The sequence below is a fragment of the Elephantulus edwardii genome, unplaced genomic scaffold (assembly GCF_000299155.1).
Source record: "Elephantulus edwardii isolate Elephantulus edwardi_28Jun2011 unplaced genomic scaffold, EleEdw1.0 scaffold00085, whole genome shotgun sequence".
Classification (NCBI taxonomy): domain Eukaryota; kingdom Metazoa; phylum Chordata; class Mammalia; order Macroscelidea; family Macroscelididae; genus Elephantulus; species Elephantulus edwardii.
Window position 1 is genome coordinate 10,901,016 of NW_006399835.1, and position 18,253 is coordinate 10,919,268.

Consider the following 18,253-nt stretch of genomic DNA (forward strand, 5'->3'; position numbering starts at 1 on the left):
AATTAACAAATTTCATTAATTAACAAATTAACCTAATCCAGGCAGTGGTCTTCTCAATTACTTGTTATTCTTCACATAGCTGGGCAATGACCAAAGATGACAGAAGAAGAATTGATGCCTTCGAGGTGTGGTATGGACTGCCAAGAAAACTCTGTCTTGGAAAGACTGAAACCAAGTTTCCCCTTGGAGGCTAGGATTTTGAAGTTACGTCTCACATACTTTGGGCATGTGGCCAGGAGAGACCGGTCCTTGAAAAAGAACACCATTCTCACAAGGTTGGAGGGACAGTGCAGGAGAGGGAGACCCTAGATGAGATGGATTGATACAGTATCTGAGACAAAGGGGGTTGGTTTGTTGAAATTTGTGAGACTGACTCATGACAGGGAAAGGTTCAGAGCTTCTGTACATATGGTCACTATGCGTTGCCGGTGACTCAATGGCACATAACAACAAAACCACACTATATTGGTTGTTTTATTTAAGTGTTTTGTTTAGAGTCAACAAGACCTTGAGGAGGACTTTTGTACTTAAAAGTTAGTTGTTATTATATTTTGGAGAAACATTCTTCTAAGCAGTACAGCATTCTTCTGTCAATATACTGAGGTAAACTGGGGTTTGCTGTGATGCTGAAACTTGTGCCATTGGGGTGTCAAATGCCATAACAGTTACCCATGGTCGGCAGTGTTTGGTGAAGCAACCAGTGTAAGACAGGGTTGGAAGCATCCACTTCCTAAACAACATGCCTCTGGAAACTCTATAAACTTTGATAAGTGACAACAGTTACAGAAAAGCTTGAGGCCTTTTGTTCATAGGGTCACTATGAGTTGTGCTCATCTTAACGACAATCAACAACAACATTAACATTAACAACATTAATATCACATGCAAGCAAAACACTGCTGAAGATAATTAAAAAATTGGCTAAATCAGTACATAAAAAGAGAACTGTCAGAAGTCCAAGAAGGATTTAAAAAAGACTGTGGTATCAGAGATATCATTGCTAATGTCAGATAGATTCTTGCTGAAATTAAAGAATACCAGAAGAATGTCTATTTATGCTTTGTTGACTTTGTAAAGGTATCTGATTGGGTGGATCACAACAAATTATGGCTAACATTGAGAACAATGAGAATCTCAGAACACTTAATTGAACTTAGACAAAACCTATACTTAGATCCGGAGGCTGTTGTGTGAACAAGGAAATAGAAAGTGGTTTAAACTTAAGAAAGGATTGTTCAGGATTGTATCCTCTCTATATACCTATTCAAGCTGTATGCTGAGCAAGTTATTCAAGAAGTTAGATGGACCCTATGAAGAGGAATGTGGCATCAGGATCAAAGGAAGACTCATCAATAAGCTGCATTATGCAGATGACAAAACCTTGTTTGATGAAAGTGAGGATTGAGGAACTTGCTGCAGAAGATCAAGGCATGAAACCTTTCATATGGATTGCATCTCAACATCAAGAAAACAAAAATTCTTACCACTGGACCAATAGGCAACAACATGGTAGATGAAGAAAAGATAGAAGCTGTCAATTAGTTCAACTTACATGGATTCACAATCAACACCCTCGGTACCAGAAGAAGGTCAGGAGGTGCATTGCACTGAGAAAGTCTGCAGTTAGCCACCTATCCAAGTTCTATGAGGAGTAATGATGTCACCTTGAAGACTAAGGTATACCTGGTTCAGGCAATGGTCTTCTCAATCACTTACTATGCTTCTGAAAGCTGTACAATGTATAAGGATGGCAGAAGAATAATATATACCTTTGAACTGTGGTGCTGGAGAAGAATGCTGAATATCACATGGAATTCCAGAAGAATAAACAAAGAGGTCTTAGAGAAAGTACAGTCATAGTGTTCCTTGTAGGCAAGGATGATAAAACTTTGCCTTGCATGTTTCTAGGAGAGGCTGTTCCTTGAAGAGAGGCATCATGCTTGAGAAGGTGGTAGGTTAGCAAAAGAGAGGAAATCCCTCAGCCAGATGGATTGATGCAATAATCTCTAGCATGTGAAAATTTATGAGAATGTTCCAGAATAGAACAAGATTCAGCTCTGTTGTTCATGGGTCACTAGGGGTTGTACTCAACCTGATGACACAGAACAACAACAACAACACTTACTTTTATTTATTTTCATTGATATGTCATTCTTCCCAATTAAAAAAAAAAAAAAAAACCTCAAGAAGGTAGAAAGTTGATATTCAATCCTATGGATTGAATGTATTTCCCTAATATACATATTGAAATCCTCATTTCTAAACCTGTACATATAGTGATGCATGGCAGTAAGGAGTATAGGGTATGTCAATGAGCTCCTATTAGAGTAGGGTATGTCCTAAACCAATTTACTTCTGGATTATAAATAGAATAGCTACAACACACACACATAGAGTAAGTCAAATATATCTAAAAACTCAAGAACATCAGCGATTGTTAGTACCTACTAAAGGCTGAAAGAGAAAAAACAAATTTACCTTCTTCTACAGGCTACATTTGTAATTCCTACTTCGAGCCTCTAAAAGTGTGAGAAAATAAATTTGTTTTCTAAAGGCCACTTTGTTGTATTTTCTGTTAGGCCTCACTAACAAACTAAAATATTCACCAGTGTGCTCCGGTGAACATTTAGCTGATTAGTTAATCACTTAAAGTACTAGGTAATTATGAATTAATAATGTTAATTGATAATTAAAAATAGTGGTACCTGTTCTCAAATAGCTGACAATCTTTTTTATTATTATTATTAAATTTTATTAGTTTTAATGAACATTTACAGAGATTCTGGGTTTTCATTCATTCATTCTTGCACTGTTTTCTCTACCCTCCTCCCCAGTTCGTTTTTCTTTTCCCCCACCCTTGAATGTCTGTTTTAATTGTCCAATTGCCACAGTGCTTGTCAAAGCCAGTTCTGAGGAAAACAGACACATTAACATAGTAATGTATCCCACATTGACAGAAAGATTGGGCAAAGAAATATGGGACAGTACAGAAAGCAAACCCAATCTAGCTAACCTGATTAGGAAGAGTTCCTGAGGAAGACAGCACTGAGTTGAGTGTTGAAACATCAATAAGAATCACCTACATAACTAAAACTCACTGCCATTAAGTTAATTCTGACTCATCATGACCTTCTATCAAGTTTCTGGATGCATAACAGGAGAAGATTGTCCATCTGTCCTCCATGGAGTCACTGGTGGATTCAAACCGCAGTCTTCAAGTTAGTGGTGCAACTCCCTATGGACTACACCACAAAAGTTCCCTTACCTATAAAGAGGGGAAATTTACAACACAAATAAGATATCATGGATCACGTTCCAGGTATGAAACATGTTCAAGCTATTTGAGAATTGGACAGTTCTGCTTTTATTAGAATATAAAGCATGAAGGAATAAGTTGCAAAGAATTGAATACAGACAAAATCCCAGAAAACAATGATATTTTAAGGTTGAACAAAAAAAGGTCTTTATGTAATGTCAAATCAAATACTAAAGAGTTCCCTCAGAATCTACTTTTAGCAAAACAGAGGATGTTTATCATGATTATGGACCTAGCAAATCATAAAAACTCACAAGCTTTAAGTTGATTCTAATTAATAGTAACCTTATAGGACAAAGAAGAATTTTCCAGAACAGAAAGTCATAATGGAAGGAGATTGTCTCATCTTTCCTCATGGAGCAGGTGGTGAATTTGAACCAATGAACCTTTTCATTAGCAGCCAATACTTAAGCTATAGTCCTGTCAGGGCTCTTAAAGATATCAAACTGAATACATAAGAGTAAGTATTTCACAAAAAAAACCCACAAAACAATATATATATATGTATTTCCACAACATAACCAATTAAGTGCTTTAACTTCTTCACTTTTGTTTGAGAGAATGAATTGAAATGCCTGTGTCCGGATAGCTCTTTTTTATTTTCTGTTTTGTAACTGAAGACCTGTAACCTCTTCAAGGGAACTGATTTCACTACAGTTGACCCTAATTGAAAATACAATAACAAATGAAAGATTCTTTGCAGTGTAAGAAAGAGATCTGTTTAAATCTATCCTAGTCCAGTTTTCTAAAGACTTTTCACCACTCCTTCAAAAAAGCACATTTTTGTCCTGGTCATATACCCTAAAGATATCTATTGAGTACAGTTATATCTTTTTTGAGGCCTTGAGAGGTAAAAGCTGGTACTTTAAGGTCTCAAAGGACTATTTCTGCCAAAAATGTAAATTTATTGTTGTTGTTATTGTTCAGTTACTGAATCACAGTTACTCTCAGCCATTAAATTGTTTTAGTCTTTCACTCTCTAAGCTCTGGTCTAAACTGTGGCATTCCATTGAATAGTATTCTTATAGTAACATAATGACAAACTGACAAAAACTAACAAATGATATTAGGTTTGGGACAGTTTTGTTTTAGTGTTTTGATTTTAAAGCATGAAGTTTGTTTAAAATGTAGGCATTGCTCACAAAGCTCCTATTACATTACCAAATGGCAGTGCTTTCTGCCTGATATTTTAAACCAGCTAACTTTTATCATAAGACCTTTGGTGGCATTGCCCATAGTTTGCTGTGCTACTAACCAAAAAGCCTTCAATTTTGAGGTTTGAATCCACCAGTCACTCATCAAAAGAAAAATGTACAGTCTCCTCTCATTAAGGTTTGCAAGCCTGGAATCCTATAGAAGGTTGCTGCCAGGATCTACGTGATGTCCCTGGGTTTGGGTAATCTTTGTTATAGGAATAATGATAATAGTAAATAACACAGTACTCAATTGGATTCTTGGTAGAATATAAAACTGTTCTAATCGCCTCTCACTTATAACTAAGATTTGTCTTATATTTTTAAAATTGTGCAAATTTTAACTATCCTGTCACATTGTTAACCATAGACCTCTCCATACATAAAAACATGATATATATGATGAAATGTCATCATGATATAAGTGAAAGTAAAGAAAAGGTACTTTCAATTTATATAAAGGAATAAAAATTTTCTACTTCTTTACTCTCAATAAACTTCTACTCCAAGAACAATGAAAGAAGAAAAAATTCCTAATTATATTGTTCCCTTTAGACACAATTACTGACAATGTATTTGTAGCATATAATTCAAATATCTAATAAGTCTAGTTTTGTTCATTTTATCAATAATTTCATTTTCAACTTGCTTAAATCTGACAGTATTGAAATAATTCTGTCAAAAGTTGGTTTTCTAGCTTTTTATAAACTGAATGACTTTCATTTATTCTCACTGCCCTTAAGTTTGAGATGCACATTTTTTTACTGTCATCAGAATATTTATTTTAACACTGTATAATTATTCTAAAGGAACCTCTTTTGTTTTAGTGGTAAAGAGTTTACACTGCTAACCCAAAGGGTTGTTTGAATCCACCAGCTGCTCAAGGGAGAAAAAACAGACAACCACCTTCTGTGTGATTTACTACCTCTGAAAACTCACCACAGGGCCAGCTATGAGTTGATTCCAACTCCACAGAGCATTACATTTACCCTGAGGAATTAAATGGGCAAAGGCCAATGCAATTATTTCCCATAATTTGCATACATACATTCTGTTATATAAACAATGGTGACACAGCCAAAACTGGGCTGTAGGCTGATAGTACTGGCATGCAATAGCTCAAAATGCTTCCTTAACACTGATCTTCAAAAGTCAAAAATCTACGTGAAAAAAAAAAGAGCTCAAAAAAAAAAACCCCACCCGCCCAGTCATTCACTGGAAAAAGATTGGCAGACTTTTCAAGTCAAGATTAGCAGTCTTAGAAATCTGATGAAGGGTAGCTATGAATTGGTATCAACTTTCAGGCAATGTGTTTAATTTTGGTTTGGGTGATAAAAATGGCTAACTTGGTTAACTGAACGTCGGTCACTCAGGTCAATTCAGAAGTGCCTCAGAAAAGACTTGGCAAACTACTGAAAAATCAACCACTGACAGTCATATGGAACACAGTTCTACTCTAACATACTTAGGGACATTACAAAGTTGAAATTGACTGGATTACCACACTGCCAGGTACTACTGGCTAAAGACTACGGACACAATTTCTTTTCACAGCTAAACTAAATACCATTTCATGCATAAAATAATGGTATTTTCAAAAGAATTTATTTAAGCATATTGTATTCTGAAGATAAAAAAATGTTAATAAGAGTCTCAATTACTTCAAAGAGGAACCCTGGTAGCACAGTGTGTTACATTTTGGGCTGCCAAACAAAAGGTGGGAGAGCTCTAGTGGCCCAGTGGAAAGAAACTGTACTGCAATCTCAAAGGCATGCATTTCAAGGTCAGCAGCTGCTCTGCAGAAAAAGGATGGGTAATCCCCTCCCATGCAATTGTTGTTGTTGTTGTTATGTGCTGTTGAGTCACTTGTGACTCATAGCGACTCTATGTACAACAGCCTCAAACTTGGCTCTGTCCTGTGCCAATCGCACTGTCTCTGATACACCCACCCTAATTACCCCAGTCACTGAATCAATCCACCTCATAGAGGGTCTTCCTCTCCTGCGCTGTCCCTCTACCCTCCCAAGCATGACATCCCTCTCCAAGGACTGGTCCCTCTATGCAAACATGTCCAAAGTATGTCAGACAAAGCTTCAGAATCCTTGGCTCCAAGGAGCAGCCTGGTTTAACCTTCTCCAGGTTGAACCTGTTCGTTTTCCTTAGCAGTTGATGGTATAGTCAATATTCTTCTCCAACACCACAGCTCAAAGATGTCAATTCTTCTTCTAGCCTCCCTAGTAATTGTCCAACTCTTTGATGCATAACAAATGATTGCAAAGACCATGGCCTGTATCAGACACACCTTAGTCTCCAGAGAGACACCATTGCCCTTCAGTACTTTGGAGAAGTCCCTAACAGCAGACTTTGCCATCTCAATACATCTTTTAATTTCCTGGATGCTGGTGCCAAGCGTGTTGACTGTGGAGCCAAGCAAACTAAAGCTGTGAACAATCTCAATCTCTTCACTATTCATCCTGATGCAACTAATTGGTCCAGTGGTGAGACTCTGTCTTCTTGACATTGAGGCTCAATCCATACTGAAGGCTGCAGTCCTTGACCTTCTTCAGCAAGCGCTTCAGGTCCTCCTTAGTTTCAGCAAGCAGGATTGTATCATCTGCGTAACGTAGATTGTTAATAGATCTTCCTCCAATCTTGACCCCGCATTTCTCTTCATAGAGCCCAGCCTCCCAGATAATTTGTTCTGCATGCAGATTGATAAGGTATGGAGATAGGACACATCCCTGGCATACACCCTTCCCAATTTTGAACCATGCAGTGTTTCCTTGCTCTGTTCTGACAACTGCCTCTTGGTCCAAGTATAGGTTTCATATTAGCATGATTAAGTGTTCTGGGATTCCCATTTTTCTCAGAGTCAGCCACAGTTTGTTATGATCCACACAGTAAAATGCCTTTGCATAACCATAGACCTTCCTCCAGTACTCCCTGCTTTCAGCTAAGATCCATCTAACATCATTAGCTACAACATCCCTAGTACCATGTCCCCTTCTAAACCCAGCCTGGACTTCTGGCAGTTCACTGCTGATGTGCTGTTCCAGTCGTTTTGGGATAATATTCAGCAGAATCTTGCTTACATGTGAAATCAATGCTGTTCTATAGTTTCCACACTCTATTGGATCACCTTTCTTTGGAATGGGAACAAATATAGATCTCTTCCAGTCATTTGGCCAAGTGGTTATTCTCCAGATTTCTTGGCACTACTTGGTGAGCACGTCCATGGCAGCATCTGTTAGTTGAAATACATCAATTGGTATACTATCTATTTCTGTGGCCTTATTTTTTACTATTTCCTTAAAAGAAGCTCAAACTTCTTCCTTCATCACCATAGGTTCTTGCTCATATGTTGTTATATTAAATTCTTCTGTATCTGCCCATGCAATTAGCTGCCTCTTAAAACCCACTGGAGAGTTAGCTATGGATCTGTTCCAACTCTATGGTATACAACAACAACAACAAACAGAAGTTGAGCACTGGTAGCCTAGTGGTAAGCCTAAAGCTACTCAGTTTGAAACCACCAAGTGCTCCATGGGAGAATAGGCAATCTCTCCAGGTGAATAAATTGTCTCTGAAAGCTTGGTGGAGGCTCAGCTACAGGTCAATTCTGACTGGACAGCATGCAACACCAATCAAAGGGCCAGTAGTTCAAATCGAACTGCTGCTTCTCAAGAAAAAAAGATGAGACAGTCTTCTACATCAAGATTTACTGTCTAGAAAACTCAATGGAGGGTCACTGTGAGTCACCTTTACATTTTGTTTTGATTACTTTGAAGAGTTCCTATTTAAGCAGAAAAGAGAAGAAGACAATTATAATAAAGACTTGTATGTATAGAATAGAGATTTATTCAACCATATTTTGGTAAGAAGAGGTATTAAAAAAGGATTGTTTCAAAGAAATTAAATAGTAATTCCACTTGGATAAATTTTATTAGACAAAGGATGATATCCCGAAGAGATGGGTCTGTCAAACTTACTTAACAGTACTAAAGTTTAGTTAACAGGGTGATTCTCTCCTGAGATAGAGAATACAGGAAGGAGAGAGATAATGAGTTCACTTTTTCAAGAAGTTAAGACACAGATAAGAAATTCAAATAAAAATGTACTGCAGGTAGTTGAAAACATGTGTCTAATATTTGAGTTCTAGGAGAGGAAAAATTAAAAATTAAAGAAATGTCCAATTTTTAGCATATCCATATTAAGTAATAGTAATAGATGAAATAACCATTAGAACATACGGGTAAGAAAAGAAATAAATTGAGAAGAGAAAATATCTAAATTGTCCTTGGAGGAGAATTTCCCTAGTTGCTCAGTGGAATGTAATCATCCCCTGTTCTCTTATTCACATTACTTTATCTGTTTTATCTGTAATGTATCTTCTGTCTATTAACTGGCCTATTATACTACCTATCTTAAATCTGGCAGTGAATGTTCATGACTTACTGAGAACTCTGAGCTCTCAAGTTGAGTCTGACAATGAATACTCAGGTGATGTTTATGAAAATTGTTTAATTCAATTCTTTCACAAAACAGCATTCTAACTATGTAATATCAAGTTCTAAGAGTCACAAGGAAAATATGACTACAGTTAAATTGGGCTTATCATAACTATTCATGCAGAACTCACATTTGCGAGCTGTATTCTGCCAACAGCCAAGAAAATCTCTCTCTATTCAAATAGAAGTTTAGATTAACATCAAAATGCTTAGTGCCAGATATTTTCTGATTTCATATTGAGAAAATGCAACCCATTATATAATATGAAATTAATGGCTTTTTGGTTTTTTGTGTAGGTATTTCATTTTTTCTAAATATATTCATCTTCATGACTCATTGCTAATAGTGGGTTTGTAAAATCATTTCCCCTTAACGATGATAGATTTGTTCATCTCTATTGTCGTTAATAGCAAACAAGTGCATGATAGTCAAACGATGTTGAGCTGAGCCTGTGGTTATGAAAAACATAAACCTAGCAAACCAATATCATGTCAGAACCTATCTTTTATCAACAGTATATTCTAACCAACATTTCTCTTATTTTCCTACAATATGAATAATCAAGCAGAAAATTTGATTAAAATACACATTCTTATTTAGTAGGTATTGGGTGGGTTTTGAGTTTCTGATAAGCTAGTAGGTTCTGCTGATGTCACAGGTATTTAATTCACTGAAGTACTTAGTCACAGCTAGATATTTTGACTTGGTAGAAGCTGACAGTAGGTAAACTTCATCAGGTAGATTCCCACCAGCAGGGCTTTTGCATTTTCACCCTAGATATATTGAATTAAAATCCACATGTTAACAAAATTTCCTAGTTTTTATGTATGCGCCAGAATCATCTGAGGATCTGTTGAAGGTGGATTGGAAGCCTTAATTGTCCGAGTGTCTATTCCTATTGTTTACACACTGAGGCCTAAGAAAGGGGAAAGAGAATCATTCAAGAATCATAAAATATTGGGATGTGTTTATTCTCTTCCTTGGCTGAGGACTTACCTAGTTTTGAATCAGTGAAAGCAAATTCATGAACAGCTTTTGTTAGACCAACCCTAAGAAAGTCTCTTTTAGTGCTGTGGTGGCAATGTGTAAAACTAAACTGGGAAAAGGATCAAATTTTTCCCTCCTCCACCTCTACCCTATTCCACAAACCAAAACAATTTGCTAACTAGAGCATCAGGAAAGCTCAGCTCAGGAAAAAAAGTTATACTAAGTAGAATTGTGTTTTCACAGGATGCTCTGGTAGCATAGGCAAGTCCGGTGTGCTTTGTTAAGGAGTCTAGAGGAAAAAACCAACATAAATTGTCCCCTAAGCATGTGGGAGGTACCATTTTAGGGACTCTAAAATAATCTCAGAGGCTTTGCACATTTCAATTCAATGCATATGATTGCATTTGTACTGATGGGCTGGATATGCACATACTTAAAAATAGTACTGGTTTAAAACTAGTAGCACAAACAAAAACCTATTCACTATTGAATGAGAAATCTTTCTATATGCTAAAGAGTGCTTTGCATTGTAGTGCCATAGAAATCTCACCTGGAAATAATTTACTGCTTGGATCCAATAAATATTCCAAAACCAATTTATACCATTTTTGCAAATTATAAGAGTAATTTATATATCATTTCCACTTCTCTCTCTGTAAAACGAAGTTAGTAATAATTGGCACTATATAAGCTTTCAAATTGCTTAGAGAACAGATGCTATAAATGTTGCTTTAACTCGTTTTTTTAAGTTAGATTTCCCTCTTAACAAGTTTTTATACAATATTGAGGTTTGGATGCTAAAAATGCAATCCCTAAAGGGGTATTGATATTTCATCTACACAAAATACCAACAGCTGATAGAGACTCTAAAATGGATTAGGAATTCAAGCTTCCTCTCTAAATTGAACAGGTTTCTCGGCACCTTAGTTTTTCATCACAACATCTGTTTCTCGTTAGCAAAGGCAAGCTGTTGTTTCCAGTGCTGTAGGAAGTTCTTAAGTAGTCAGATGCAAACTTTGCAGACTTATATTTGCACTTACTGCTTTATGTTCTTTGGAGCCAGAAGAATGTGGTCATCTTTTTCAGACAGAGTAAAAACCATATGACTTTTTCTTATATAAGCAGAGAAAGTAGAAAATTTATGCAATTAGAAGCTATAATAAAAATAAAGAGGGCCATGGATCCTGAACTGTTCAGTCTCTGAACTTGTTGATTAGTTGCTTTCCTCTCCATTGCACATTATTGTTGTAGATTAATTGGAACATGATCAGCAATTGCTGCGTGGATCTATTTTTCGGCTTCTAGTCATAGCAGTCACAGGTGCAAAGGGGAAGTAGGTATCATCTTAAAAACTTGGAGAGCAAAATACTAGTAATTAAGTAGCAATACAGGACAGTGGACCTTTGTAACAAACAAGGGCCGGAAAAAATCCCTGGGAATAGTCTTTCCTTTATACATTCTAATTCTGTCTTTGGGTATAGAACAATGTAATTGTTAAGCGAAATCTAACACAAGACTAAAGAGTTTCACATGCTCCATGAAGTGTCTCTAATACATAAGTGACTTTCAGTATATTCCTTGAGCCATTGTTCAGAAAAGTATTAAAAAGTATTAGTGAAAAAATATTTCTTCAGTCATGTAATGCCTGAAAAGTCTAAATAACTTTCCCTACTATATATGACTTTTCAGATCCTTTAACGTTGTAATTTCCGTTACATATCATGGAGGAGTAGTGGTGGACTACTGGTAAGGATCTATGCTGTCAACCCAAATACATACTATTGTAATCCTCAAGTTGTTCCATGTAAGACAAGCCATCTCCTCACATGTGATTAACAGCCTCTGAGTTGGTTTTGATTCACCAGCACATAACAACCACTGGTTAAGAGCTTAGTTGTTGACCAAATTTTAGTGGCTTGAACCCATCAGGAGCAAGATGAAGCTGTCTGATTGCAATAAGTCAGAATCAACTGAAAAGCAATGCGTTTGGAGATATCAGTTCTTAGACATTATTCCAAGTTCATTTTAAAGTGTCATGGTTTGATGGAAATGGTTCTAACTTTTTAACTCTGTCACTTGCTAGTTTTGTAACATTGAACACATTTAACCTTCAGCTTCACCATCATAAGATGAAGATTTTATATATATAAAATTTATAATTTGTTCTCTTTTTTAATTTTTTAAAAATTTTTTTTTTATTTTTAAACTGTTCTCTCTCTCCCTCATCGGCTTCAATGCACTATACATAATTTATCCATTTTTTTTTCTCAGACTTACCCCCACCCTGATGTCAGCCTCATTGTACAACAGTGACACCATGCAGTATTCGTTCTTTTGTGACTGAGATATTTCACTCAGCATAATGTCCTCCAGGGTCACCCATTTTGAATAATATTTCATGAGTTCCTTGTTTTTCAATGCAGCGTAATATTCCATTGTGTGAATATACCACAGCTTCTCTATCCATTCGTTTGTTAATGAGCACTTGTTAATGGGGGGATTATATACCAATGAAGAAGTTTTTCTTTTGCTTTTAAAGAAGAGTGAACTGGGGCTGGGGGTGGGGGGTGGGCAGGTAGAAAAGTGCAACAATGAATGAATGGAAATCCATAATCTCTGTAAATGTTCATTGAAATTAATAATAATAATAATAAAGAAAATGATATGGTCACAACAACAACAACAAAAGATTTGAATGTATTCCATAATGAGCTGAATTTAAAAAGCTAAAACAAAAAAGAAAAAAATTATTTTATACTGGTTTACTTATAAAGTTCCTATACATTATTTTTCACACCAGATCTTTCCCATTTCCTTTATCTATTCCTCCCTCTACCCACCAAATTTTGCGACCCTATGATTACCTCCCATCCTTACCCCTCTGTTCCCACACTCCCCACCTTAGATCCTTATACACATTCTACAATAATGGTCTTATATAGTATTTGTCCTTATGGGACTGAGTTAATTTACTTAGCATAATACTCTTCAGTTTCTTCCAAGTTAAGTAGTGATTTACAAAATCATTGCTCCTGCATGCTATGCAGTATTCCATCATGTGAATGTACCATAATTTCTCAATCCATTTGATTGTTTTTTGACATTTGAGCTGCTTTCATGTTCTTGTGATGGTAAATAACACTGCTATGAATACAGATTACAAGTCTCCATTTGTGCCTCAGTTCTCTTCCTCTCAGGATATATTCTAAGCACTGGAATAGAATTCCTGTGTTCAGCTTTCTTAAGAAATGCCAAACTGCCTTACAGAGTGGTTGTACCCCTTTATTTCCCTACCAAATAGTGTATAAGAGTTCCTATCTCACCACATCCTTTCCAACATTTATTATACGCTAACTTGTTAAACTTTGCCACTGCTACTGGAGAGAGATGGTATCTCATTGTGTTTTTTATTTGCATCCCTCTTATTGCCAGTAATTTTGAGCATTTCCTCATGTAAAATAAATATTTTGGGTATCTATTGTAAACAGTAAAAGTAAATTCTATAATGTGCCCACCACTCAATATATGGAACATACTGTTTTCTTTCTTTTGTTATTGCTAGCTACTACTGTGTCAACCTTCAAATCATGTTGACTCAAGCACAATAGAATCATAAGCTATGCAGTCCTGTGCCACCATGATGATCAGTTGCAAATTGACATTGCAAGCCATAACAATTTTATTGACCAATCACCAGAAACTAGATCATCATATGTTTTCTTTGTTAATATGTCTTAGTCTGAAAGTTCCTCTGAAATACAGTCAGCATTGCAGCAATATGCAAGACATCAGTAATGGGAGAGTTGTGCATGCACCTGAGAGGTTCATTGCCTGGAAATGAAGTATCTCACATGGAAGGGAAGATTCATTCCATTGATCTATCACTTCCCATTCATTATTCTTTATTCATGTTATTTTAAGCACAATACAACAAGTTGTGAAACACTACTTTGATTCAATTTCTCATGATTAGTTATCTATAAGACAATGTCAGACCACAAAGTTCATAATGCTATAAATCCATTTCTATCCTTGGTTGTATCTTTATTATAATATACATTTTTAGAAGCCTGAGAGTTTAACCTGACCCCTATGCACTACTCCCTTACAGAGGGAATAATTTTAGAAGTTGTCCACTACTCAAAGAGGCCAAGTGAATTTATGTTTTACTCTGGTCAAATAAATCTTTAATACTCTAAAATTCAGTTGCATTTCAGGGTTTTATTATAGAAAGAGCTCAACATTAATTTTATTTATTTAATTTATTTATTCTGCTCCTTGTCCATTACATTGGATAGCCAAGAGTTAACTATCTTTAAAATTACATGATATCCCTTTAAACATACTGTGAATTGAACAGTGATGGTTTCTTTATTTCAAGGATAAATGCCATGGGAATTTTTTTTAATTGTTCTAATAATTCTAATGCCATGAAAGAGCAAAGGTCAGATGGGCATGATGATTACTCTCATCATTATTAATGTCGCTTTGCATTTAGATAGCCCTTTTCCTTTGCTAGCCTTATTCTCATTCTATCCCATTGCTTAGGATCAGAGAAACTAGTGGAGCTCCTGATGACATCAGCGGTGATCTGGACGTGGAAGAGAAGCTGAAAGTCAAGAGGGGAGTAGGTAATTAACCTTTATATTTTATTTCCTTATTGTGGTGTTCTTTCTGCAAACACCCTGAAAAATAAGGCTTATTTGAAAAGAATGCCCATAGGAACTTAATGTTCCTCCTGGAACTTCTGCTTATATCTGGGTTTGTGCTCAGAAAAATAAACAGATATTAAATTGCAGCAGCATGTGTGTGTGTTTTTAATCTGAATGCACTGAAAAAAAAAATACACCATGCCATTTGCACTTAAATGTATAGTAGACTCATCTGTTGATTTATAAAACAAAGATTTCTTAGTAGCATATATAAATATTCTAAATCCTGTGTATTTGTGGTAAAGTAATGGAGTCCACATTATTAATAACCAATTCAAGTGATTTTGCTACTGGTGTTCAGTGGTTGTCAATGGATGCCCATGGATGAAAACATATTTTAACATGTGGATGCCCATGGATGAAAATATATTTTAACGTATGCATACATTTTCATTTACCATATGAGAAATGTTTCCATCTGCTTGCTGTCCAAGACACCTACTAGCCCATTGGTATACTGTACTTAACTTTGAAATTGCATAACTGCATGTATATCAGCTAGATCTTCTTGCTTAACAATTATTTTAAATTTTTTGTCCTCTTACTAATCCTAATATGGTTTGACCAACTCTTTCAGGCCCCCAAGTAAACCACTGGCCAGTTCTCACTCACAAGGACCCCATCGTCACTGAAGCAGCTGCTTACAATTAGTTACTCTCAACATCTAGATCTTTCTTGATCTTTCTCTCTCTTCTAAGTAAAAGAAATAGCTACTTCTCTTCCAAGATTATTTCCTTCCCTCTGTATACCAATTATTTCTTTTTCAGTTCTTCTGGTATCTGAATACTTTCCTTATGCATTCTTAGGCCTCTGTAGTCCATAAACATACTACGAGAAGTTCTAAAAACTACGTAAACTCATTATTTTGAAACCCAAACTTCAAACATTTAAATGCTCTGTATTTTTGTGTCATTTGACAAAATCAGTATTCAATTATTCAAGATAAAACATCTTCTAATTTTTTTCTTTTCCTCACAATATTAACTCAGAAATAAAGTTATGTAGCGTCTACCACAAAATTCTCTCTAAAGGGCTATGCCCTACTATTATTTCCAGTGCCATGGCCTTCACATTTCCTTTTGCTTTCATCATCTTTTAACTCAATTCTATCTTCACATTCTTTCTAGTGTCTGTTTCCTCTTACCAATGTGACCATGTCATGGCCAGGCTAAGATCAACCTAACATTTTTGGCAGTCTAATACAAAGTAATCTTGACAAAAGAATTGAACTTGAAGGTATGCAAACTTCTAGCAATAAAGGAACATACAGGGAAAGAAGACCATGTCAAATGACAACTCAAAATTGCGTGCAGTCAAATTCATAGTGTTAGAATTCTATATTTTAAAAAAGTCTCAATAACATACAAAGAGATAGGCAACATTATTTAAAATCAAGGAACCAATTGAGGCAGGAATAAGTTACAATAGATTTAAGAGGGTCAACAAAAAGAGAAACATCCTCCCCAAGAAGTATCCACACCTATAACAAGAGTAGACACAGAAGCAGTAACAATCATGAGGATGACTCAAGAACAGACAGTGTTTCATTCCACTGAACATAAGATCTCTGTGAATTGGAATACTCAGTGAGATCTATAAACAGATGTAACGATGTAACCTGTGGGTGTTTAGAGTCAATGTGGTTGAGTATATGCATTGACATTAAGTAATTAAGTTTATTAGATGAATGTATTTCATTTATACTCTGAAAAATCCAACCCTCAAACTCATTGCTATTGGGCCCACTTTTCTTGCAAGGAGCCACTAGTGCATTCAAACTGTCAGAGAGGCATGGTCTTTTGCTTAGTAGTGGCACAACCTAGAGACGAAGCCATCAGAGTTAAAGTTCTTTTCTAGGAAATATACATATCAAAGAAAGAATAGATGAAATAAAATTACTTTAAAATATTCCTGTGATTGATGTGATAAAAAGGAGAAAAAAAAATAAGACAAAATTGATACATATTGATAATTAGCAAATCTGGATATTTGATATACGTATTCTTTATACTAGTCTGTTTTTTAACTTGATATGCAAACCAATGTAAAATAAAAACTAAAAGAACAAAACAAAACATCACTGCAAGTATCCAGACACAATAAATAATAACAAAAAGCTACTATTTTTTTAAAAACCCACAAAAACTACCTTATTTGTTATATTCAAAACTATTTACAACCTTGCTGTAGGAGACCTTTCTAGATATTCATGACCTTCTGACATATTCTATTTATTCTGGAACAAGGCAGATTACTTCTCTAACTTGGTAAGGTTAGGAGCCTAACCTCTTTTGTGCACTTGTGGCATTGCCTATCATGCTCCAAGCTTAGATGACATGGCAGTTGTGGAGACATAAAATCTGGTGGAAGGCCTTTGAGTTTGCATCTCAGACTTGGAAAAGCAGTTCCAGCTTGGCTAAAATATATTAATAACTGGTGAACTATGGTTCTATTATTAGGACCCCTTTCCCCCCCGGAAAAAGAGTCTCATTACCTTAGAGTTGGGCCTCACTCATAGCAACTTCCATAAGGTTTTGGAGACTGAGAATTGATATATGAAGAGATTACCTGTTTTTCTCTCACAGAATGGCTGGTGGATTGGAACTGCCAATCATTCCATTAAAAACATGGTACATTACATACTATGCCGCCAGGCCTATAGGTATTAAAATGATGTTGTTGTTGTATGGTACACACCTACCATAGAGTTGGAACTGACCTACAGCTGACTCTCCCATGAGTTTTCAGGGGCAATAGATTGTGTAGGATGAGATGGCTCATCTTTTTTCCATGGGGCAGCTGGCAGAATTGAATCACTTACCTTTGTGTTGACAGTGCAATACCTTACTGCTAAACCACTAAAGAGTGAATACATGAGTGAAATGTTGAACTCCTTCTCACTGAATGCAGACTTTAGGAACCTATGTGATATAACCATTAATATGAGCAAGATCTGTCATATGATATTGGTGGCAATAAACTTCTGTGTAATTCATTGTGAAACCAGTCTGTAAATATCAGCGGTGAGTATTGTGTACCATTATAAATTATTTTCTTAAGAAATATTCTTAAATAGGTTAGTGAGCATAAAAAGAAATTTTAAAAGCCCCAAGTTAGCTTATTTCTTAAAGGATATCAATTAGACAAATTTTTTAATGAAAGTGAATTTTACCCGTTTCACCACCCAGTAGCCAATGATTTCCAATCTGAGTGACCATTGTAATACAGCTATGAAGAGCACTTTGCATGTTAATGTGGATGTAAATTGACACTCCATATAAACCATCCTCCTTTGTCATTTGTCAATTATTAATATCTACTTCATATTAGGAGAGCCCTCTATTTTCTTTACATATTTAAATGATTTATTATTCAAATGTAATTGAACTTTTTCCATTGTAATTACAGAAAATATCAGGTCAAGACTTACCAGGAAACCTACTGTGGAGGTTGGCATCACAGTTATAGCTATTGAACTGTGCAGATGCAGGAAGCACTCTAATTGTTAGAAGCAGCAGAAACCATATTCGTTCCAT

At 35.8% G+C, this 18,253-nt stretch overlaps 1 protein-coding gene across 1 annotated transcript in view; it reads right to left on the reverse strand.

Moving 5' to 3' along the window:
* Nucleotides 1–18,253, reverse strand: part of ZPLD1 (zona pellucida-like domain containing 1) — a 60,954-nt gene extending 42,701 nt beyond the window's left edge. Inside the window, exon 1 of the mRNA XM_006890004.1 lies at nt 18,148–18,253. Within this exon, the coding sequence (XP_006890066.1) occupies nt 18,148–18,253 (106 nt within the window). The remainder of the gene's footprint in view (nt 1–18,147) is intronic.